At 35.3% G+C, this 23,783-nt stretch overlaps 1 protein-coding gene and 2 long non-coding RNA genes across 4 annotated transcripts in view; 2 read left to right on the top strand and 1 right to left on the bottom strand.

Moving 5' to 3' along the window:
* Positions 1-18,598, top strand: part of LOC136034704 (uncharacterized) — a 42,643-nt gene extending 24,045 nt beyond the window's left edge. Inside the window, exon 3 of the long non-coding RNA XR_010619234.1 lies at positions 18,463-18,598. This is a non-coding gene — a long non-coding RNA (uncharacterized LOC136034704). The remainder of the gene's footprint in view (positions 1-18,462) is intronic.
* LOC136034702 (uncharacterized) overlaps positions 1-23,783 on the bottom strand; it is a 177,890-nt gene that overhangs the window by 10,630 nt on the left and 143,477 nt on the right. For both annotated transcript variants that reach the window (XM_065716037.1, XM_065716036.1), the window contains exon 8: positions 2,145-2,897. In XM_065716037.1, the coding sequence (XP_065572109.1) occupies positions 2,145-2,897 (753 nt within the window). The remainder of the gene's footprint in view (positions 1-2,144; positions 2,898-23,783) is intronic.
* The window catches only part of LOC136034705 (uncharacterized), a 115,779-nt gene that overhangs the window by 43,859 nt on the left and 48,137 nt on the right, over positions 1-23,783 (top strand). The window lies entirely within an intron of this gene.

Raw genomic sequence — 23,783 nt, 5'->3', positions numbered from 1 at the left:
CAAGAATCCAAGCTTCAGTCTGTCTCTCATCCATTTATTCTCCTATTATTCTGGCCGTCGTCTTTGCATCCCTGTTCACTTTGCATTCCAGTATCTGATCGAAACAGGTGGCCGTAAACCTGGTGTGCGTTCTCTTCACTGCGGAGTATCCTTTCATGAGCCTTCTGTGTACATCAGGAAAGGTTTGTGGTAAACTTCGCATGTCATATAGGTACTGTATGAGACATCTTGTGCACTGAGGATGGTCAGCCACCACCAAGTATGGCAACATCCGAGCAGTTGCTGTCAAATGAGACTCCCAGTCACAGTCTCGTTCATTATGATTGAATTGCATCGCTATTTCCAGTATTTCAAAGAACTACCACCAGAAAGCAAACGTGGGTGACGCATTTCGAAGGGTTTCGAAGGCATTCATTATGGGAGCCAAAGTGATTAAGGTATAGTTTGCCTTCTGAAGTGCAATTCGCGCGTTAGCACCGTTTGCCAATGAAGTCCTGAATAACTTAATGGCACTACCCAGCTGGTCCAGACGGGATAAGTCTTCTTGTGCTTCGGAGTAATACTCTTCCAAGGACTCCCAGTAGAGGGCTAGCAAGACCTCGTACAGTATGCAGTAGGCACTGATATCTTGGTAGTAGCCTTTCCCTTGAAATACCTTTTCGCATGTACCAGGTAGCAGCGGCTTTGCCTGCACTATAATCTCTTTGAGTCCGGAGCTGTCCATTATCTTACCAACTGCCTTGAGTTAGTTGAGCAGGAGGTGGAAGCCGGGTATTTACTTTTCACTCCCTGTGCTAGCTGATAAATGAAGAGATCTTGCTTGACCACCGTATCTCACATCCGACAGCTTTACTTATCGCCGTGAACGTTCGCAGAGATTTTTCGACTGTTGCATGGTTGTTTGGTGCTTCATGAAGGAAAAGCAAGATATTAGATTAAATATTGACAAATCAATTTCAAATCACAGATGTTCCATTTGACAAGCATCTTCACTAGAACTGGAAGTTCCAAAGCTAAATCTGATTGATCAATGTAACATGCCTTTTTATCAGTCCTTATAAATCTAAATTAGTCAGTATCACCTAGTTTCTTGTGATATTTAATTTTGTAAATTACTTTCATTAAGTCTCTTACTTCTGCAAAAAAAATTACACTCATTTTTCCAGCCAACTTTACAACACCAAAAGTGCTTTTAAAAATTCTATTTCTTTAAAAATTGTTTTTTGATCTTCCAAATTTGTATCATATTCTTCAATATCATCCATCAGCAAATCAGTATTTGCGTCAGAATCACATGTTGAATCAACCTGAAGTAACTGTTTTTTTCTATCTTGGCCTACCTGACTCACTTTTCTTTTTCATCTTCTGCTTATTAATTTCTTCTGCTTAGCTTATCAATCAACTCCCTGCTAGGTAGCGGGTAGCGCGTTATTGATTGCTAGGTAGCGGGTTACTAAACAAAATTCACATTATCGGGTACACTCCCTAAAAAAGTTGCAGACCCCCCAGATATAATAATTTAAACTTTTTTCTTAGCTCAGTGTCTTCGGAATTAAACGGGCTTTCTTTTTTAAAATAAAAAAACATACTTTATCTTGAAAAAATTTCGAGTTTTTAGCTTTTCTGTTAGAAATTTGTTGACAAAAATCTGACTTTTTTTAAAACTGCAGTAAAAAGTGTACTATTTTTTATTTTTTTTACAAATAAAAATCACATTCGTGTAGCCCCATGTCTCTTCTTTCTATTGATGTAAGGGTACACTGGATTCGACCAATCTTATCTGTAAAAAAAATTAGAATCATCGAACCCCATTATAGGTCAAATTTGGTGTTTTTGGCCTATATCTCAGAAACGCCCCAACGGCGAACATGCACCCTACGATATTCGTTTTAAGCATGGTCGACTGCCATGGGATCCACCCTTAATATTTTTGTACCTTCCGGCATGGGTACTAATCGAAATAATCGAGACACAGAATCTGGCGCTCTGACTACTATGGTAAAACCTTGTTTGTTGAAGTTTAAGAGCCCAAAATCAACATCTCAGGATTTTCTTGAAGCTTTCTTTTATGACATAGCACAAATTGAAACAGCAGAAAGAGATTAAATTGGCACAAAAATTCTCACAAGAATTCTATATTTTACCTTTTGAAGTAAGCCATTTTCCAAAGTTGCAAGATGTGTAGAACCCACATGGTATAGTACAAATAAATGCGTTTTTTCTTCTGTCAAAAAATAAACTTTCTTTTCCTCAACGCCGTTAGAAAGAACAGCTGGAAGACAAAGAATAACTGAAAGAACGAAACAGAAAATTATTACTTTATTGCTTCTAGACTTTGTTAGTCGTCTACTTTTCATTGGATTTTTTAATACTGTATAACGCCATATGGCGAGGGATAAAGTCAACACTATTGACACTGTGTGAAAATACTGTGCATGAATATTGTGATAGACGGTATAACGTGACCAGTTGAGGGTATGTCTATCTTCCAGTGGCCTGTAAGTTATTATATAGTCATATATCCACATTGGCACAAACTCGGCCATTACAAAAAGATCAACGACTGCCAAAGCACATAGCATGTGGTTAAAAGAGGACAAAAACTCTTTTCTTCTTAAAATAATAACTGAAAAGGAGTTAATGAAGATACCGACAAAACACACAACTATACTGAGAACCATGTGGACGTTTGTGTACGATAGTTGAATTTCCCTTCCAGTTGTCGTGCACCATGTTCCTGCTCCAGTTTCTTCACTTTCATATGAACTTCTGTTCAGCCATGAGCAATTTATAAAAAAGAATACATTTGGATCACTAGGTACAAGCGATGTATCAAGACAGTGATTCATCCGTAGTTCTTCGAAAGAGTCTGGCATTTTCGATTTTTGTTTACTTCCCTGAAAATTAAAGACAATTAATATTGTGAAAGCTACAACTGACAAGTAATTGCAGCAATTAGACAATGCTGGTGCACACACTCCTAAGAAAAATAAGGTTTCTTAGGCAAATGCAGCGGCGCACACTCCTGCTGAACCCCGCTTTGTTCTGAGCTTCACTCCTCACTTCCTCTCATGAAGCTCCTACTTATTTTTGCAACGAACTCAAAGTGAGGAGCAACTCGGTCCAATAATAGGGGACACTCTAAAAAAAGGAATTTTGAGACAAGGAAAAAAAAGAATCATGATTTCTTTGGTTGTTATGTCTAAAAACCTATGAGGGCCAGGAAAAAACCCTCAGGGACCCCTCAAGTAGGGACATGGTCGAAATTAATCACAACCTAATATATTAATACCAAAACACCTACTAGGGCTAGAAAAAACCTTCAGGGCCTGCTAGGTGGGACCTTCGAGACACCGGCTCCTAGCGACCAATTTCACCAGGAGCCTTAGCAACCAATTTTAAGGGGGCCGTAGCATAAATTTCCATCGGGCTCCTGGCATCCAATTTCACCGCGGACGCTAACAACTAATTGCAACGGGGCCTCTAACAACCAATTCAAACGGGACTGTCCTAGCATCCAACTCCATCGGTGCCCCTTGCAACCAATTCCTCAAGACGCCATTACGTGCAACTGGGTCTCACGCAATACTATAGCACAGGTGTAACGGTATGTGCACATAATGTTAAAAAGGCAACTTTTTGAGGGAATTTCAACGAAATCTAAACAAATTTTCATTTTAAACAAACTCAATCAAATCAAAGTAAATCAACTAATTACATACGGGTTTTCAAATGGGCATATAAGCAATATCTTACCAACGGCTTAGAGCATTAAGTAAAATTTCCAGGGCATGTTGAGCGGGATTCTGAAATAGCTAAAAGGCACTATGTGCATCTTACCATTATTGCCTCTATTACTACTGCTACGGCTACTACTTCTTTTGAGGCTAAGGGCATTGAGGTGGGGAAACTCAATGTCTGTATTCAGTTGTTCTAAAAGATATATGAACAGTTTCTTGGAACAGCTTAGAGTATTGATTTGAAACTTTCAAGACGTGTTGAGAAGACTGTTGAAATAACCAAAAGGCACTCTATGCTTACTGCTACAACTACTACTGCTGCTACTTCTGCTACTATTACTACTATTGCTACGACCTCTACTATTGAGGATAAGGGTTGGGTGATGAGAATTTCAGACAGGAGGATATTGAACTAAATAAAAAAACACTTTGTGCATGCAGGTTGTCAAAAGGGCGTACCAGCAATATCCTAGGAATGGTTCAGGGTGTTTAGTTGAAACTCTTATTACATGTTAAGTGGGATGTTGAGCTAACCAAAAAGCATGGATGTTAAACACAACATGCTATGTGGATGCATGTTTTTAAAAGGGCATAGCTGCTAAAACCCAGGAGCAGTTTAGATTATTAACTTGAAACCTTCAGTGCATGTTGAGAGGGGTGTCGAACAAACCCAAAGGCACCATATGTAAACTACTACTACTATTTGGATGCAACTACTATTACTGCTAATAAGGCTAAGGATATTAAGCAGAAATTTTCAAAGAATGTTGAGGGTTTAGACTGAGAGATGCTGTAGACAAAGTTTTAAGAGAAGAACAAAGCGGTTTTAGAAAAGGTAGAGGATATGTCGACAAAGTTTTCACTCTTAGGTTAATAATTGAGAAGTCCCTTCGTTGTCAAACACCTTTGGTCCTCAGTTTTATCGATTATGAGCAAGCTTTTGATTCTGTTTATAGAAGAGCGTTAACAAAGGTCTTATCATTATATGCTATACCAGAAAAATGTATTAAAGTGATTTGTGCTATGTATGGGATAATACTTCTGCGGTTAAGGTAGGAAATGAGGTTAGAAACTGGTTTTGTGTTAAATCAGGAGTTAAGCAGGGTTGTGTTCTATCCTCCTTGTCTGTGGATATAAATAGATTGTCAGGTTTACCGACTCTTGAAAATGCAACATATAATTGTCTATGGGAAAACAATCCGTATTCAGATCTATACCTCATTATTCTAATGATTGCCCTTGAGCTTTGTTGATGGTGATTGCTAATCGAACGTTCCCTATGTCCCTGTCGTCATTCATATATCCCCCGGCGTCCCCGTTGTAGTTGTGTCCCTGTGTCCCGGTCGTCATTTATATTCCCGTGACCCGGTCGTCATTTGTGTCCCGATGTCCCGGTCTGTAATTTCTCTTCGAACATTCCCTGTGTCCCGGTCGTCACATATATATCCCCCCTGTGCCCCGGCGTCCCCGTTGTAGTTGTGTCCCTGTGTCCCGGTCGTCATTTAAATTCCCTGTGTCCTGGTCGTTATTTGTGTCCCGGTGTCCCAGTCAGTAATTTATCTTTGAGTGTCCCGGTCGTCATTTATATTCCCTGTGTCCCGGTCTGTAATTTCATCAGTTGACAAACATGACGTCAGTCGACAAACAACTTCATGACGACATACAGCTCAATCCTTATAATGACGTCAGTCGACAAACATGACATCAGTCGACGCACAAACATGACGTCAGTCGACAGACAGACACACAAACAAACAACTTATTTATATATATATATGTATATATATATATATATATATATACTAGCTGTTGGGGTCATATTAGTTACGCGCCATTGTAGTTGTGTCCCTGTGTCCCATCTGTGAATAGATATATATATATATATATATATACTAGCTGTTGGGGTGGCGCTTCGCGCCACCCCAACACCTAGTTGGTGGGGGCGCTTCGCGCCCCCCCCAAGCCCCCCCGCGCGCGTAAGTCGTTACGCGCCATAATAGTTACGCGCCATTGTAGTTGTGTCCCTATGTCCCACCTGTGAATAAAGATATATATATATATATATATATATATATATATATATATATATATATATATATATATATATATATATATATATATATATATATATATATTATATATATATATATATATATATATATATATATATATATATATATATATATATATATATATATATATATATATATATGGTTTTAACTACGTAAAACTTGCGAATATACAACATTCTTTGCTGTCCCATTGTCTTTGCATATAAATAGATTGTCAGGTTTACCGACTCTTGAACATGCAACATATAATGGTCCATGGGAAAACAATCTGTATTCAGATCTATACCTCATGATTCTAATGATTGCCCTTGAGCTTTGTTGATGGTGATTGCTAATCGACCATTCCCTGTCCCGGTGTCCCGGTCGTCATTTACATCCCCCTGTTTCCCCCGGTGTCCCCGTTGTAGTTGTGTCCCTGTGTCCCGGTCGTCATTTATATTCCCTGTGTCCCGGTCGTCATTTGTATCCCGGTGTACCGGTCTGTATATACATTCGTTTTTTAGTTTTGTTTTTCTCCTTTATTTTTTTCCTTTTTTTTTCTTTTTTAGTTTATTTAGATTTTTAGATTTTTTAGTTTTTTTATTAGTTTTTAGTTTTTTTTTTCTTTTTAGTTTTTTTGTAGTTTTTACCTTCTTTTTAGTTTTGTTAATTTTTTTTTTTACTTATGTCCTGGTCGTCATTTATACTCCCTGTGTCCCGGTGCTTTGTTGATTGCTAATCGAACATTCCTTTTGTCCTGGTCGCTTTCTCTTTGAGTGTCGTCATTTATTTTTTTCTTTTTTAGTTCTTTTAGTTTTTACCTTTTTTAGTTTTTTTTAGTTTTTTAGATGAAAATTTTTTTTAGTTTTTTCCTTTTTTTCTTTTTAGTTTTTTATTGGTTTTTACCTTTATGTTAGCTTATTTTTCAGTTTTTTCCTTTTTTTTTAGTTTTTTTTTATTTTTTATTTTTTTTAGTTTTTTACCTTTTTTTAGTTTTTTTAGTTTTTTTAGTTTTTTAGTTTTTTAGCTTTTTTACTTTTTTTATTAGTTTTTAGTTTTTTTGTAGTTTTTGCCTTTTTTTTGTTTTTTCAGTTTTTTTTTTAGTTTTTTATTGGTTTTTACCTTTATTTTAGCTTATTTTTCAGTTTTTTCCTTTTTTTTAGTTTTTTTTAGTTTTTAGTTTTTTTAGTTTTTTACCTTTTTTTATATATAGATAGTTTTTTTTTTTTACTTATGTCCTGGTCGTCATTTATACTCCCTGTGTCCCGGTGCTTTGTTGATTGCTAATCGAACATTCCTTTTGTCCTGGTCGCTTTCTCTTTGAGTTTCGTCATTTATTTTTTTCTTTTTTAGTTCTTTTAGTTTTTACCTTTTTTAGTTTTTTTTAGTTTTTTAGATGAAAATTTTTTTTAGTTTTTTCCTTTTTTTCTTTTTAGTTTTTTATTGGTTTTTACCTTTATTTTAGCTTATTTTTCAGTTTTTTCCTTTTTTTTAGTTTTCTTTTATTTTTTATTTTTTTTAGTTTTTTACCTTTTTTTAGTTTTTTTAGTTTTTTTAGTTTTTTAGCTTTTTTACTTTTTTTATTAGTTTTTAGTTTTTTTTTTGTAGTTTTTGCCTTTTTTTAGTTTTTTCAGTTTTTTTTTTTAGTTTTTTATTGGTTTTTACCTTTATTTTAGCTTATTTTTCAGTTTTTTCCTTTTTTTTTAGTTTTTTTTAGTTTTTAGTTTTTAGTTTTTTTCGTTTTTTACCTTTTTTTAGTTTTTTTAGTTTTTTAGCTTTTTTATTTTTTTTATTAGTTTTTAGTTTTTTTTGTAGTTTTTGCCTTTTTTTAGTTTTTTTAGTTTTTTAGCTTTTTTATTAGTTTTTAGTTTTTTTTGTAGTTTTTGCCTTTTTTTAGTTTTTTTAGTTTTTTAGCTTTTTTATTTTTTTTATTAGTTTTTAGTTTTTTTTGTAGTTTTTGCCTTTTTTAGTTTTTTCAGTTTTGACGTCACCTGATCCAGTTTTCTCAGGTGACGTCACCTGATCCATCCACAGACAGACAGACAGACAACTTATTTTTATATATATAGAAGATATATATATATATATATATATATATATATATATATATATATATATATATATATATATATATATATATATATATATATATATATATATATATATATATATATATATATATATATATATATATATATATATACTAGCTGTTGGGGTGGCGCTTCGTGCCCCCCCCCAAGCCCCCCCGCGCGCGTAAGTCGTTACGTGCCATATTAGTTACCCGCCATTGTAGTTGTGTCCCTATGTCCCACCTGTGAATATAGATATATATATATATATATATATATATATATATATATATATATATATATATATATATATATATATATATATATATATATATGTTTTTAACTACGTAAAACTTGCGAATATACAACATTCTTTGCTGTCCCATTGCCTGTGCATATAAATAGAATGTCAGGTTTAACGACTCTTGAACATGCAACATATAATGGTCCATGGGAAAACAATCCGTATTCAGATCTATACCTCATGATTCTAATGATTGCCCTTGAGCTTTGTTGATGGTGATTGCTAATCGACGATTCCCTGTGTCGCCATCGTCATTTATATATCCCCCTGAGCCCCCGGCGTCCCTGTTGTAGTTGTGTCCCTGTGTCCCGGTCGTCATGTCCCGGTGTCCCGGTCGTCATTTGTGTCCCGGTCTGTATATACATTCGTTTTTGAATTGGTCTTTTTTTAGGTTTTAGTTTTTTACCTTTTTTTAGTTTTTTTTTCTTTTTTTTTAGTTTTATTTTTCTCCTTTATTTTTCATTTTTTTTTCCTTTTTCATTTTATTTTCTTTTTTAGTTTTTTTTTTTAGCTTTTTAGCTTTTTTAGTTTTTTATTAGTTTTTAGTTTTTTTTTCTTTTTAGTTTTTTTGTAGTTTTTACCTTTTTTTTAGTTTTAAATTTTTTTTACTTATGTCCTGGTCGTCATTTATACTCCCTGTGTCCCGGTCGTCATTTGTGTCCCGGTGCTTTGTTGATGGTGATTGATAATCGAACATTCCTTGTGTCCCGGTCGTCATTTATATTCCCTATGTGCCGGTGTCCCGGTCGTCATTTGTGTCCCGATGTCCCGGTCTGTAATTTCTTCAGTCGAAAACATGACGTCAGTCGACACAGAAACATGACGTCACCTGACAGATCCACAGACAGAAAACTTATTTATATATATATAGATATTCTTCGCTGTCCCATTGTCTGTGCATATAAATAGATTGTCAGGTTTACTGACTCTTGAACATGCAACATATAATTGTCCATGGGAAAAACAATGCGTATTCAGATCTATACCTCATTATTCTAATGATGTGTCCCTGTGTCCCGGTCGTCATTTATATTCCCTGAGTCCCGGTCGTCATTTGTGTCCCGGTGTCCCAGTTTGTAATTTCCCTTTGAGTGTCCCGGTCGTCATTTATTTTCCCTGTGTCCCGGTGTCCCGGTCATCATTTGTGTCCCGGTGTCCCGGTCTGTAATTTCTATTCGAACAATCCCTGTGTCCTGGTCGTCATTTATATATTTCGCCTGTGCCCCCGGCGTCCCAGTTGTAGTTGTGTCCCTGTGTCCTGGTCGTCATTTATATTCCCTGTGTCCCGGTCGTGATTAGTGTCCGGGTGTCCCAGTCTGTAATTTCTCTTTGAAGATCCCGGTCCTCATTTATATTCCCTGTGTCCCGGTCGTCATTTGTGTCCCGGTGTCCCCCTATGTAATTTCATCAGTTGACAAACATGACCGTCAGTCGAAAAACAACTTCATGACGCATACAGCTCAATCCTTATAATGACGTCAGTCGACAAACATGACGTCAGTCGACACACAAACATGACGTCACTCGACACACACACACACAAACAACTTATTTTTATATATATAGATAGATATAGGAACATATAGGGACTATGTAGGGTTATGTCGTCACCAAAAGCATAATTATTGAACTTTATTCAGAAAATACATTTATAATTGGCTATTATAAAACATATAGTTAATTCAAATTTCAATTATAAAGAGTGAGAGCATTAAACTATATTTGGTGAAGCTGATTTTTTACGAACAGGAGGTCAAGTGTCTATTATAAAGAGTGAGAGCATTAAACTATGTTTGGTGAAGCTGAATTTTTACGAAAAGGAAGTCTCCATTATAAAGAGTGAGAGCATTAAACTATATTTGGTGAAGCTGAATTTTTACGAACAGGAGTTCAAGTCTCTGTTATAAAGAGTGAGATCATTAAACTATATTTGGTGAAGCTGAATTCTTACGAACAGGAGGAGGGAGGAGGTACGTCAAGGATTAGTCATTTGAAATTTCAAGATTCAGTTATTTGTTATTCTATGAATTTTTTCCTCTTAAGAACATTTGATATCTTAAAAAGCATTTTGCGAGCCTCAACATCGGCTGACCGTATGAAAGAATTCATAGTGAATTCCCACAACGGATTAATGAGACTTACTAAGGGGGGTGGGAGGGGAAGTATACCAAAGGGGCTCTTGTATTGGGCCATAATTTTTATAATGGTACCGTTTTATGCTTCCAAGCTTTTCCAATTAAGAAGTAGTACCAAAGATGCCGTTTTTAGTGACTATATGGCACTTACGGATGGTAGAATTGATAAAAAGTACGTAGATGTGAGCAGAGCTTTCAAATGAGCCAATGAAAATCTTTCTAAGAAGTTTTGAATGCCCAATAGTAGTAAATTTTCCACTTGAGACATGACACCAAAAGTACCATCTTTAGTGCCATTTGGCACTTGCAGATGGTGCAATCTATGGGAAAATGTAGACATGAGAAATAGCTTTCATACGAGCTATTAAACATCTGTCTGTTATGTTTTGGCTGTCCGCTAGCCCATCCCTTGAGAAATGACATAAAAGTGCCTTTTTTAGTGTCATATGACACGTGCAGATGATGGAATTTATAAAAAGCACGTAGGTGTGAAAAATAGCTTTTAAGTGAGCCATTAAACGTATCTGTATTATTTTCTGGTAAACCGCTAGCACTGAAAAGAAAAACGGAGACAGATCAATGCAAAAGTATTTGACCGTTTAAAGTCAGAAAATAATTCTTTCTTCATAACTGCAGAATAAATATACCTAACACATTTTGCATTCAGACCCTCTATACATTACTCCCCCCCACCCGACGTGTAAATCCCGACCTGAAAAACTTTTGATTTTTTTTCTGATTTTGTTAAATCTTGTGTTTTGTATATTCCAATAGGTAAATACCGAGTGATTCACATAAATGATCTACTATTAAAGTGAACACACCACTTAATGCCTATTTTTTATGTTTCTTCCGTATATAATAATTTTTTTTCGCAAAATTAATTTTTAAGCCCTGTACACCGAGAAAGTATTTTAAAGCCCCAATATACACCCCTCCCCCTCTATATAATCGGATCATTGCGCATTATAGCTTATTTTCTGGGCATATTTGATCCTATATTACTGTTAAAAGTATAAATATGTATTTATCTTAAAAAGTGTCAACTTCTTCATGAAACAAATACTATTTTGAACAAATGTATTTTGTTAGATCCTTTCCTTGTGTTTATAATTCAGGCAAAATTTGTGATAAACTGTAGCCAAGATTCTATGTCAGATTTTTTTTCACTTTGTCTCAAGAGACTAGCGCCTTTGTAAAGCGCCTTGGGTAAACAAACCGCTGCGTTATGAAAGCCAAAGTGATTTTAGTAGTTCAAGGCGGTCGGTAATTCTTCTCTACAGAGACGTATCTAGAGCAAAATCCTAGAGGGGGGGCAATGCAACCTGGGCATCAATAATTGACAAAATTGACAAGTTTATTTAAAAAAGAAAAATGGAGTTTGGGCACCAAAAAAACTTTTGGGTGGGACCCGGGTCCCCCCTGGATTCTCCTTCCCCTGAATCCTCTTATACATGGTTTCAATCATGCTAATTCCTATGGTGCTTTTTTGATTTGATCTGATCCCATTTCTTATGGGGCTTGGATAAACTTGCTTTCAAATCTTGGGAAACTATAGAAAACGTTTGAAATATTGGAAAACAATGATCGAAAAATAACACCCCGTGCTGATATGCCCGATCCCGATACCTGTCTAATACCAGCACGCCAAATAACAATACAGCCGTACCGATATGCGTGATGTCGATATGTCTTATATCAATACAGCGTACAGCCCTTTCCCCAGGGACTATGGAGAGCCATTTAAACACAAAAACCATAGACATTTAACCTTTTAACTATGTTGAACAAAACGGCTATCTCAAAATTTTGATTGGATAACTTTGGAGGAGGGGACCTGTGGGAAGGGGGGCTATTTACCCTCCAATCTTTTTTGTCACTTAAAAAAGGCACTATTAAATTTAATTTTTTTCTAATGAGCTATTGCACATCTCTCTATATGTTCTGGTTCCCTAGCCCTGCTAAAAATTAAGAAAAAATCGAGAGACTGATCAGTGCTACCCATGCAAAAAAGTGATTTTCCTTGTCCCTTTAAGGGGGGGGGCTGAAATTTCCCTGTAATTGGTTTTTGGTCATGCTGATTCCAAAGGTACAATTTTCATTTTGATATACCGCTATATTTGAGGGTCTCAGGCTATTTTTGAAATCACCATAATTTTATTCCACAATAAACTTTGACTTTTAAGACGAACCAAAATAGTAGTTACCATTCGTGTATCAGTGTCAGCTGTCTATTTTTTTCACTCGATAGTTTTTCTCTAGACACTTTTTTTAATTTTGGTTAATATGGGCTGTGGTTCGCTCTTTACTAGACTGCAGCTACCGCTGCAACCATGATCACAAGGCTCTATATGCATGCTGGATGTCAATAAAATGTCTGAGCCACATCTCAAGAACGACTCAGGATATTAAGTTGAAACTTTCAGGGCTACTACTATATTTACGTCTGGTTTTACTATTGAATTAAGTCAAAAGGGTCTAAGTGCCTCAAGGTTTTCATAATATCATAGTTGCAATATCATAGGAACAGAGGGTGTAGTACAGTAGGGTGTTAAATTTTTTTTCAGGAAAAGTTGAGGCAATGTAAAACTAAATCAAAAGATACTACATTTTTCCAGATTTTTTAAAGGAATTTGGTCCAGCATATAAATAGTATCCTAAGATATGGACTTTTATAGAGAAAAATTGAAAAAATTTGAAATATTCCTTTCTTTACAGATAAAAATACGAACAAACTCAATCAAAAACGAACAGAAATTAAAATAAAATTTTTCCCTCGAAAAAGTTTTTCAAAGAAAAATAAAGAGCTGCATAAGACCAAAGATGATCAAAAACAACGTCAAATAGTTTCCCAAGCGCCAAACTATCATAAATCAACATCAATATATAAACAAAACCCAAAACGAACAGAAACTAGACCCAAAACGAACAGAAACTAGACCTACGTTGCCTGAGAAACGTGAAGTGTTGCGGTAACCTTTGTCAAGCTTCGCCTGACAAAGGCAAAGCTTGGTTTTGTTTCTGCGCTATCGATCAGTAATCACATGATCAAAGGCTAATCCTCAGCGTCGAAAAAACAACAACAAAATAGTATCAAAAGAAGGGACTAAATTGACTTTGCAGCCAGTTGAACTTTATCCTTTTCAATCGTAGACATCGTGACGGATGAAAACTTGGAACAATATCTTATATAATCTTATATAAGATATGGTATTATTATATAATACCATAGGTGACACTCTATTAATTATTACGAAACTGCCTCGTTGTTTTACGTTATCGTTTGCACCCGTTGCGTAAACACTTAATTCTAGGTTACAGTGAGTATGGGTAGGCTACACCAACTAGCAAAAGTTAAAAACCCCTCTTCACTAAAGATGATTGTAGCCTAACAGACGATTATTACTTAAAGTACCCTACATGTCTTACCATCAAATACACTGGAAACAAATGATAGGTACACCAAATAGCAAAATTTGCAAGCCCCCCACTGCCGAAGATGATTATGAGCTAACAGCCGACCTTTCCTTACAAGTCCCCTACATGTCTCACAATTGGTGTCGGCTTGTTTTTGATTTCAGTGTGTACCCTATTGCTGAAGTTGTCAACTCCTTGAAACTTTCAAACTAGTATATCTCATGAAGGAATTTTTGTACCAAAAAATGGATGACATATACTTTGATCAGCCCATCAAGAGCTATCGATTGCCGTCGAAAAAAATTATATCTGTCTTAGTCCACAAGTTGATTTTTTTTTTTGCCGTAGGCCAACTTCTAACGTCACCACTTAGAAAGGAGCAAAGGATAGGATCCAATTAATTTAGCAATGATAAAATTTTTAAAGTTTAAGAGGTACATCTGATAACATTTATCTACCTCAATCCCACGTCCGAAAAACAATTGATAAACCCAGCCAAAATCACGGCAGAACTTTTGGACCCGTGGGAAAATGCCGCTTTTTGGCTTCTGTAAATTTTTCTATTTATCACTCAAAGAGGATATATTGGCTGTGGGGCCGGGTAACTGCCACATGTATTTAACACTTATAGATTTTTAGTCCATCTTCAATTTGAAAGTGGTGCCTGCCTGATTGCCTGCTAGAACGGAGCCTTCCACTCGAAAGCAGAAACATGGTTTGATGAAAGGAAAGCTAGGCTGCACAACTTCAGATACTCCTCTCTGACATAGGCTGCATAACTCCACTTCACTTCGCACACTATAGGCTATGGCTCGTGGACAAGCAAAAACCACCCTTTTTTGCCCCAGGCAAGAGTTCTGCGGAGCTTTCCAAAATGTAATGCCATATTCATCAATCCGGCTTGAGGATTGATGCGCACTTTCCGTAAAAACTGCACAGGTTAGACCCTCACCAGCTTCTAGGAATAAGCCTATATCGGCGGCATAGGAAAAAAAACGGGACCAAACCAAAGTGTTGCTCTCGCAACACAATTGCAATAAATAACAGAATGAAACTCATAAAGAGCAGAAGCTAAGAGGAATAGAGTAGGACTGACACCTCCAGCGCCTTCTAATGACCGAACATGATTTGCACTTTAACAAAAACAATCTATGTTTTAAATGTTTACTCTTTTATGACCTTAATGAATCAGATGTTATTAAGACTTTCAGAATGAATATCAGAATATATTCAACTGTCAATCCAAATTCATTTCCTTATTTTCCAATAATCTTGGCTATGACAGGGATTCTTTTTCGATAATATAAGAATTAAATAAAAAACAAGTTTTTTTAACTGAAAGTAAGGAGCGACATTAAAACTTAAAACGAACAGAAATTATTCCGTATATGAAAGGACTTGTTCCCTCCTCAACGCCCTGCTCTTTACGCTAAAGTTTGACTCTTTCTCTCAACTCTAATTTTTAAACATGAAAAAATTTTAGCGTAAAGAAAGTTGCGTTGAGGAGGGAACAGCTCCTTTCATGTACGCTCCTTTCATGTACCACGTTATCACGTAGCAACAATTAGTTACCGCGAAGTGTTTGAAAACAGAACCACACAGCTTGAATTAAGGATAGTTTTCAGTAAAGTGTAAATGATGTCTGGCTTTTAGAAGGCACGGGGGAGGGCAGCCCTAATCCCATTAGTTTCTGCTCCTTTCGAGTTTGAATCGGTTATTTATTAAAATTTCTGTCTGTTTTGGGTTCCATTTATTTACTGATGGTGATCTATGGTAGTTTTTACGCTCGGAAAATCGTTTCCCTGTATGCTTGTCTTTGGTTTAATGTAGCTTTTTACTTTTCTTTGAAAAACTCATTTGGGGAAATAGTTTTTTTTTTAATTAATAACAATCAAACGACATGTGTCAATTATCTTCTAAACGGTTACATAGTGAGTGCAAAGGTAGATGCAAGAGCTTTGCTGGATTTTGCTTAAATTCAAATAGATGTGGCATTAAAGCACACGATTATCCGGTAACACACGGTTATTAAAGACTTTCAGAATGAATATCAGAATATATTCAACTGTCAATCCAAATTCATTTCCTTATTTTCCAATAGCCTTGGCTATGACAGGGATTCTTTTTCGATATTATAAGAATTAAATAAAAAACAAGTTTTTTTAACTGAAAGTAAGGAGCGACATTAAACGAAAAACAAACAGAAATTACTCCGTATATGAAAGGACTTGTTCCCTCCTCAACGCCCTGCTCTTTACAGTAAAGTTTGACTCTTTCTCTCAACTGTAATTTTTAAAACATGAAAAAATTTTAGCGTAAAGAAAGTTGCGTTGAGGAGGGAACAGCTCCTTTCATGTGCGCTCCTTTCATGTACATATCATGTACATATTTCATGTAACACACGGTAACACGGATATCACACGGTTATCCATTGCTCGTACCACGAGCCTTTTTGTTGAAAAATATTCCTCATTGTTTGAAGAAGTGTATTTAACAAACAAAAATTAATCAATATTTTTCTTTTTGGAAAGGCTATAAAGACCGATGATCTATGTCAAAACAGTGAATTTAGGGTTAATGTACAATAGGCTATTCATCCTTGTGCTGCAAGTTTTAGATAATCCCATCAATAAAGTTCAGAAGGTATAAACAAGCAAGCAATAAAATAACACTAAAGTATGTAATCGCAATATCTGGTTATGTATGTCAAAACCATAAAATGTACCCCAATAAAGTGGTCCAATCAATGAAAATTAAGCAAAGTAGCCCTTCTCTAGAGTAGGCAAATCGTTCATAACATGATTTTGGACAAGACCTTTCCGAAAGTCCCAATTCATAATGGAATTTTATAATGGCTGTCAAGAAGGAAGTGTATAATGAAATCACCTTTAAATACGAAAATAAACCATGCTAAAAAGAATTTTGTACTAAATAATATAAAATATTATTGTTTTTCCTTTATTTTCGATTTGTTTGTTTTGTTACTCCGTTCCATCTTTCATTTTCGTGGAGGATTTAATATACGACAGAGGTTGTCGGTTGTGTTGTAGTGTGTCAGCAGAAATATATGTACTGCTTATCTTGTATCATTAATGTATATTGGTTATTTATTTACCTTCGTACTTACTTGCTATAAATGGGATATTCTTGCGAAACTGTGAATTAATGTAAAAAGAAAAAATATTTAAATATGAACTTGATATTGGGAGGGAATTGGTAGCGGAAAAACATATTGCAAGAGATTATGTTTTACTTCAAGAAGAATAACTGATGTTTCATGCACTTAATATAGCCCAGTTATATTAGTGTTTGTTGCGAAATCGTTTTTTAAAATTCAAAGTCTCAAAACAAGGTAGATTTCACGCATGCGGGTATCATCATGACTACTAGGATTACTTAAAGAAGAACAGTGAAATAGATGAAGTAAAACGTTATTTTGAAACATTATACACTGATTACAGTTGCAGGAGCAACGCTTTATGCTTTCCAAATGTTTTTAGCAAAAACAAAACTAAATCTAAAGTTTTAATTTAAAATAAATTGACTGTGAAAACTAGAAGACGATGCCTAAAAATGGATTATGTGAAGACAAAAAATGCCATCAAAGCCGTATTGAGGGGAGGGGTTACAGGGGGTTAACCCCAAAGAAATGTCCGATTCCTAAAAACATAACCAAAATGTTTAGAAACTAAATTTTGATGTGTTTTTAAAGCTCCCCTCCCCGAAATACAACCTCTCCCTGAACAAAAATCCTGGAAACGCCGTTGACTGTCATTACAGTTTCTTAATATAAGATATGGATTTTCAAATGAGATCAAAGCACCCTAGGTGAAGATTAAACCACCTCCCACCATTTTCATCTTGTCACCTTGTCTACGATTGTCTTGTCTACTCGTCTACGATTTTCCTAGGAAAAATCATAGAATCGTGAAGTTGCCTGAAACCCATTGCTATACAAAGATAATCTCTTACTTAACTTAAAACATCTTTAAGACTTTTTGAAATAAAGACACTCGGAGAACAAAACCAATTCAATGTAAAACTCACTAATCAAAGACTTTTTTCTTCATTTTTTTCCACTGTCTACATCTTTAGAAAAATTAACGACTTTCTTTGCTATTTATCACAGCTTAGGTACCAATATACGGTTATGAAAACTCGATTTATTTTTGGGACACAGTGCACGGTAGCGATGCTAGCGGCTGGAGACAGGAAACTGGAATTCGTATCTAATTGGTAACAGTAAACTGGTTAGGAGTTTTCATAACTGTATTGGTATCTAAGCTGTGCTATTTATTCATTCTGAGTATTTAATACCTATTCTTCTATACTATGACTTTGACACCCGCAATTAAGGATTGTCGCAAATATTCTTAAAACTACGCGCTTGCCTTTTTTTTTAAGTTGTTTCCTTATGAGAAGATTGAGTCCATGATGGTCTAAATCAATTAATGTAGTTTTTCGATAGTTTATTTTAGTAGTCTTATTTTTTTATAAGTATTATACCACTAGGCGTGAAGTTCATATTGACAATTTTCAACACTAACAGGAATAATTATTCCAAAGGGAATAAGACTCTAGACAAATTTCTAGTGAGTTTTTCTAGAGCCCAATTTGAGTAACTATTAGTACTTCAGTGTATTTACCGTACTCAATCACATAAGGGGACATAAAACACATTTTGAACTTTGTTTTACCCAGTTTACGATTCAGTCAATCATAAATAGCCATTAATCTTTCTTTCAGTTCATCGTCATAGGCAGCGCAATAGCGCTTTCTGTGTAAAGAGCAAGTGGAGGGATATGCCCAATCAAATCAAAAGACACTAAGTGCATCCAGGTTGTCAAAAGGGCATATATGCAATATCTTTGGAACGGCAGTATGCTAAAGATACTTTCATTAGTTATTTTCAGTAATCTCGGTTATTATTATCATTTTATTTATTTTTTGCTATGTTATGACCAATTAAAACACACTGATCGAAATAAAAGCTGTTTTTAGTATCGTGGAAATGAGGCTCTAGTATTTTTTAGGCGTTAGCCTTTCTATTTTTTGAAGTAATTTATGTTTGTTGTAAATTTGATTAAATAGAAAAAACAAGCTGTTTTTAACCGAAAGTAAGGAGCAGCATTAAAACTTAAAAAGAACACAATCGCTCCCTCTTCAACACCTCGCTCTTCATGCTTAAGTTTTTTAGTACTTTTAAAAAAGCTTCTTATTGTTCTAAATAAACAAACCTTGTGGTTGAGGAATCGTTCTTAAAGAATTGGGACAATAGTCAAACTTTAACGTAAAAGTGAGGTGTTGGGGAGGGGATCCCCCTCATATACGTAATAATCTCTATTGGTTTTAATTTTAATCTTGCTCCTTAGTTTCAGTTGGAAAAACTTGTTTTTTGTATTCAATTTTTGATCGTTTTTTCAATACTACCAGGAAATCTGGCTTCACCTGCATGAACAATCCCTCCTCCCCATGGATATATCCTCTAGACATTTCAATACTGATGAAAATTTACCCCGGACGATTACCATTAACAACACAACGCTTAAAATTGAGTCAGCAAAGAGGAAGCAAGGCATAAGAAGAATTTCGTATAGGAATTCCGGGTAAATCCCTCAAAAAATTTCTCCTGAAAAATGTACTCCCTGGAAACTTTCCCCTGCATGGAAAATTCTCCCCGTGGAAAATCCCCCTGCAGAAAATCCCCCCCACCCAGAACCTTGTGCTTAGTTCCCAAAAGCGAATACAATACGTAAACAATGGGCAGATTTTATAATTTAAAGACCTTTCCCAAGGGGCTGTTTGGGGTTATGTTGTCTTCAAAGTCACACCTATTCGGCCTTTCAACTGTGCAGAACAAAATGGCTTAGTTTATTTAGCAAGTGAAAAACTTGATTATAATTAAATAAATTGACTTTTTTATAAGAAAAGATCTGATAATATTTTACCTTTATCGTATAGTTTCCTTAAGCTGATGGAGGCAGTGCAACTCCAAAAGTTTTACTGTTCTGGAATTCTTGACCGTTATCTCTTTAAGGAATCCTCAGGTAAAACACGCGCAATGACCTTGCTTGACTTAAACAATGCTTGATACTTCAGAAAAATGTCTCTGTTCCTCCTTGGGGAAGCTGAGTATGACACCAGGTCCTTATAAACAAGGTAATATATTCCTCTTGGAACACTTCTCAATGGTTGCTCATTCACACAGAGATCATTAGTCTCAATCAAAGAATTAAAGCATGCGAGATGAGGTTCTGTGTTAAAATATTATATTAGATCATTTGTATAGCTTAGATATTTTGAAAAGTATTGAATTTAATTGTTCAAGCACTAATTGTCCTTACAATTCAACAGTCCCTGTAACAATAAAAAAGTATCTTTTTAATTTCAAGAATTTTGCCAAAAAGGAACTGGACAGAATAAAGAAATCCTTACCAACACGATTCATGGATAATTTCAGTTTTTTATAATAAATAAAGGGTGTTTGATAATAACAATAAAGTTATACTCTCGGTGAATCTGGGATAGGGTAGAGTCCCCTCTCCTCTGAACAAAATTCTCCTCGTCATGTATCAATGAAGTTTGCCAGAAATTATATTGTTAGGCCAACACTTTTTTTTCACCCATGGGTATACTGTGGGTAAAAAAAGACGATGGGACCATATTTTCTTCGCAGGGGAGGTTAAGGACGCTAAGGATGTCTAAAGAGCAAACAAAAAAGGTTAATCACAATAATAGTAAAACGTGACTTAGTTTTTGAAAAATAATAAATCCTGGGGAAAGTTTCGTCACAAGTATTCAGTTAAAATATGTCGCTGAAGGGACATCATGGGCTAATCTTAATTTGTCTTTGGAGGACCCTTGTGCGCAAAAATGTCGTCTATACTATAACACTAAGAAAAATCACATTTTTGTAAATTCACTATTTGCTTGTACACTATAGAAGGGGATGAAATTTATTTTAACAAATGGAATCAAACAATTTTTCGCTATTTTCGCACACTATATTTTTATATCTTTGGTGTATGCAGGTAATATTGATTATTGTCTAAGGGAAAATTCAAGACTGATTTAGATTGTTTATTAACAGTTCACGGTAATGAACTGTCAATAATTAGCAACTCAGCCCAAGAATGTCCGAAAATCTAAATATATATATATATATATATATATATACATAACAACAGATAAGTCGAAAATCAGTTTTATGGCTGATTTCAAATATTTAAGATGTATTAAGTTTAACGTTACCCAGCAAAAGCTACGAGGCTGAAAAAATCTGCCTGAATTTCGAGAAAGATGGAAACATCCCCCCCCCCAAAAGTCAAGTAACCCTATTAAATATTACACAATTAGAGTCAGCGTATCATAGAACCATATTGTAGGATTTTCAAGCTCCCATCTACACAAATGTGGAAATTCATTTTTTGTCAGAAGAAAAATCACGGATGCGTGTTCGTTTTGTTGTTTTTTTTATTCTTCCCAGGGGTAACCATATGGAACCAATGGTCCGAGAAGACTGGGAGGGGTTCATTTGAACAAAAAATTAAAATTTCTTGTGCCCTTTTTAAGTGATCGAAAAAATTGGAGGGCAACTAGCCTTCCTCCCACGACCTTTTTTCCCCAAAGCCGTACACTCAATATTTGAAAAAGCTATTTTGTTTAATATAGTTGAAACGTCCAATAACTATGGCGTTGGGGATGACATGAAGCCCCACAGCCCCCTGAGGAAGGTTTTGTGCAAAACTGCAAGTTTTGGCATTTGCCCAATGTTTACATGTAGTATTTGCTGTTGGGAAGTATACAGACATTTATCAGGGGGGGGGGGGACGGATTTTCTATGGGAAAGTTTTCATTGAGAGGGAAGTTTCCGAGGGCAAAGCTACCTCGAGAATTTTTACACGGGGGGATTTGCCAGAGTTTAAATATGAAATTTGTTTTATTTGTCTTACTTTCTCGTTGGCGATTCCATTTTACATGTGGAGATGTTCCGGAAAAAATACCTGGGGGAAATTTATCGGAGTCAGAACTGTCTAGGGTATTTTTACGTGGAGAGAATTTTCCATAAGAGGAATCATCCATACTGGAAGTGTCTCCAGGAGAAATTCACCTAGGGGAAATGTTCCACGGGAGAAACCTTCCATTGAGGTGGGGGGGGAGATTTCCGGAAAAATTTATCCCCATAGGGGGGATTCCGCCATGATTTGAAGAATGATCAGAAATTAAATTAAAACAAGTCTTCTTCCGGATGAATCTAAGCTAAGGAGTATCTTTAGGTGGAATCGACCGTAAGAAGTTTTCGTGGAGAATTTGCAGCGAGGATGGAATTGTCCACGGGTAATTTTCTTGGGGGAGGGATTTTACGTAGGAAGTACTTCCCATGGAGGAATTTTCATGGGGAGTATGGAAGAGGAGATGGTATTCCTGGGATTATTTGAATAGCCATCACGAACTAAATAAGAAAAATAGTTTTTCTACTGAAAATAAATTGTAACATTAAAATTGTAAAGGAACAGGAATTATTCCCTATACAAAGGGGACTCCCCTCTCAGTACCCCACTTTTTACGCTAAGGTGTCAACCTTTGTTCCAATTCTTTAAGAACCACTCCTAAGACCTAAGGGCCGTTTAGCTAGATTGCGAACTTTTTAATGTATTTATAAACTTTAGCCTGAGGAGAGGAGCATTGAGGAATGGCCCCCCTAATATGGGGAATAATTTCATTTCGTTTCAAGATTTAATCTTGCATCTTACTTTCAGTAGAAAAAAGTTTTTTTTTTTGATTTAATAATAATAAAAGGTCTTATCGAATCTTAGAAAAGAAATATTAAAGAAATAGGTTTTATTTATTTCAACTCTGTTTGAGATTAAAGAGTAAATGGCCCAACAAATATTTATACGAAAGGATTTAAAACGTAGGAAATTGCTGCAAAGGAAAATACTTTCTAATTTTTTAAATGAAAGTCTCTTCATTTTTTAGACAATTTAAAGCGTTGAATATTCACCCAAAGTTCTTTTTTATTAATTTCTTTGAAATATCTACAATTTCAACTGAATGGATAAAAAATGTCAACGAGTAGAAATTACCATGAATGAAAATGATAAGGATCGTAAGCAATTAATGCTGTCAGCCATCTTTAAATGGCCATAACAAACTATTAATAAAACATAATGACAACAAAATTAAAATCCAAATCAATGGAAAATATAGCTCAATGTGTCATCAATACAAAAATTGTTCCAAAAAGTTTTAGAACTTGAAACTAGCAGAAATAACCATTTAACCTGATGTCAAACTTAAAACGAATAGAAACGACGATTATAGCTTAATAAATGTCAAAATAAGATAAGTTAGGCTACCACCCCCTACAGGAAGGAATGACAGTTGTTATTATGAAACGACCCCGTTGATCCAATTTTGATATTGGCCATATGAACTTCCGCTGGAAAACCATGAATGTAATGATAGCGATTAGTCAGGCACGTATGACCAAATTTACTTAAAATTAGTTACACTGCTGGGAAGGAGGAGGTTTTAAAAAAAACACCAAAGTAGGCTAATTGTATGGGAAATATATGAAATTCTTCAGAAAAATGTAAGAACCTCAAAATTTCAGAAGGGAACACGATACTACAGACCAGTGTTTTCAATTCGCGAAAATGAATGGGGGAGGGGGTAATGTATATTTCGAAATTGACTCTTGAGAAATTTATAGTTATTTTCAATTTTTCAGTGAAATACAAAAAAGGCTTTTTTTCAACAACAAATAAATAAATAAAGAGGTATCTTTCATAAAATACAGAAGTGCGGATGCCTCGGTCCATTTCCTGTCCCTACTAAAGGCTCATAAAGCATATATACCTAGCCGTAGTATTAAGTTGGTGTAGCAATGAACAACAGGTGTCTTAACAACGTAATATTTTAGATGGCACAACTTCCAGCTTCCCCCCCCCCCCCAATTCAATATTATCATTACTATCCAGAAAAGCATTCGTGTCGCCTTTGTTTTTATTTTAGTATTACATCAGATTCTTTATCTTCTCTTTTGAAGAGCTTCCAATTAAAGG

This window comes from Artemia franciscana, chromosome 13 (genome assembly GCF_032884065.1).
Source record: "Artemia franciscana chromosome 13, ASM3288406v1, whole genome shotgun sequence".
Taxonomy (NCBI): Eukaryota; Metazoa; Arthropoda; class Branchiopoda; order Anostraca; family Artemiidae; genus Artemia; species Artemia franciscana.
The sequence above is the reverse complement of the archived record's forward strand: the minus strand, read 5'-3'. Positions and strand labels throughout refer to the sequence as shown.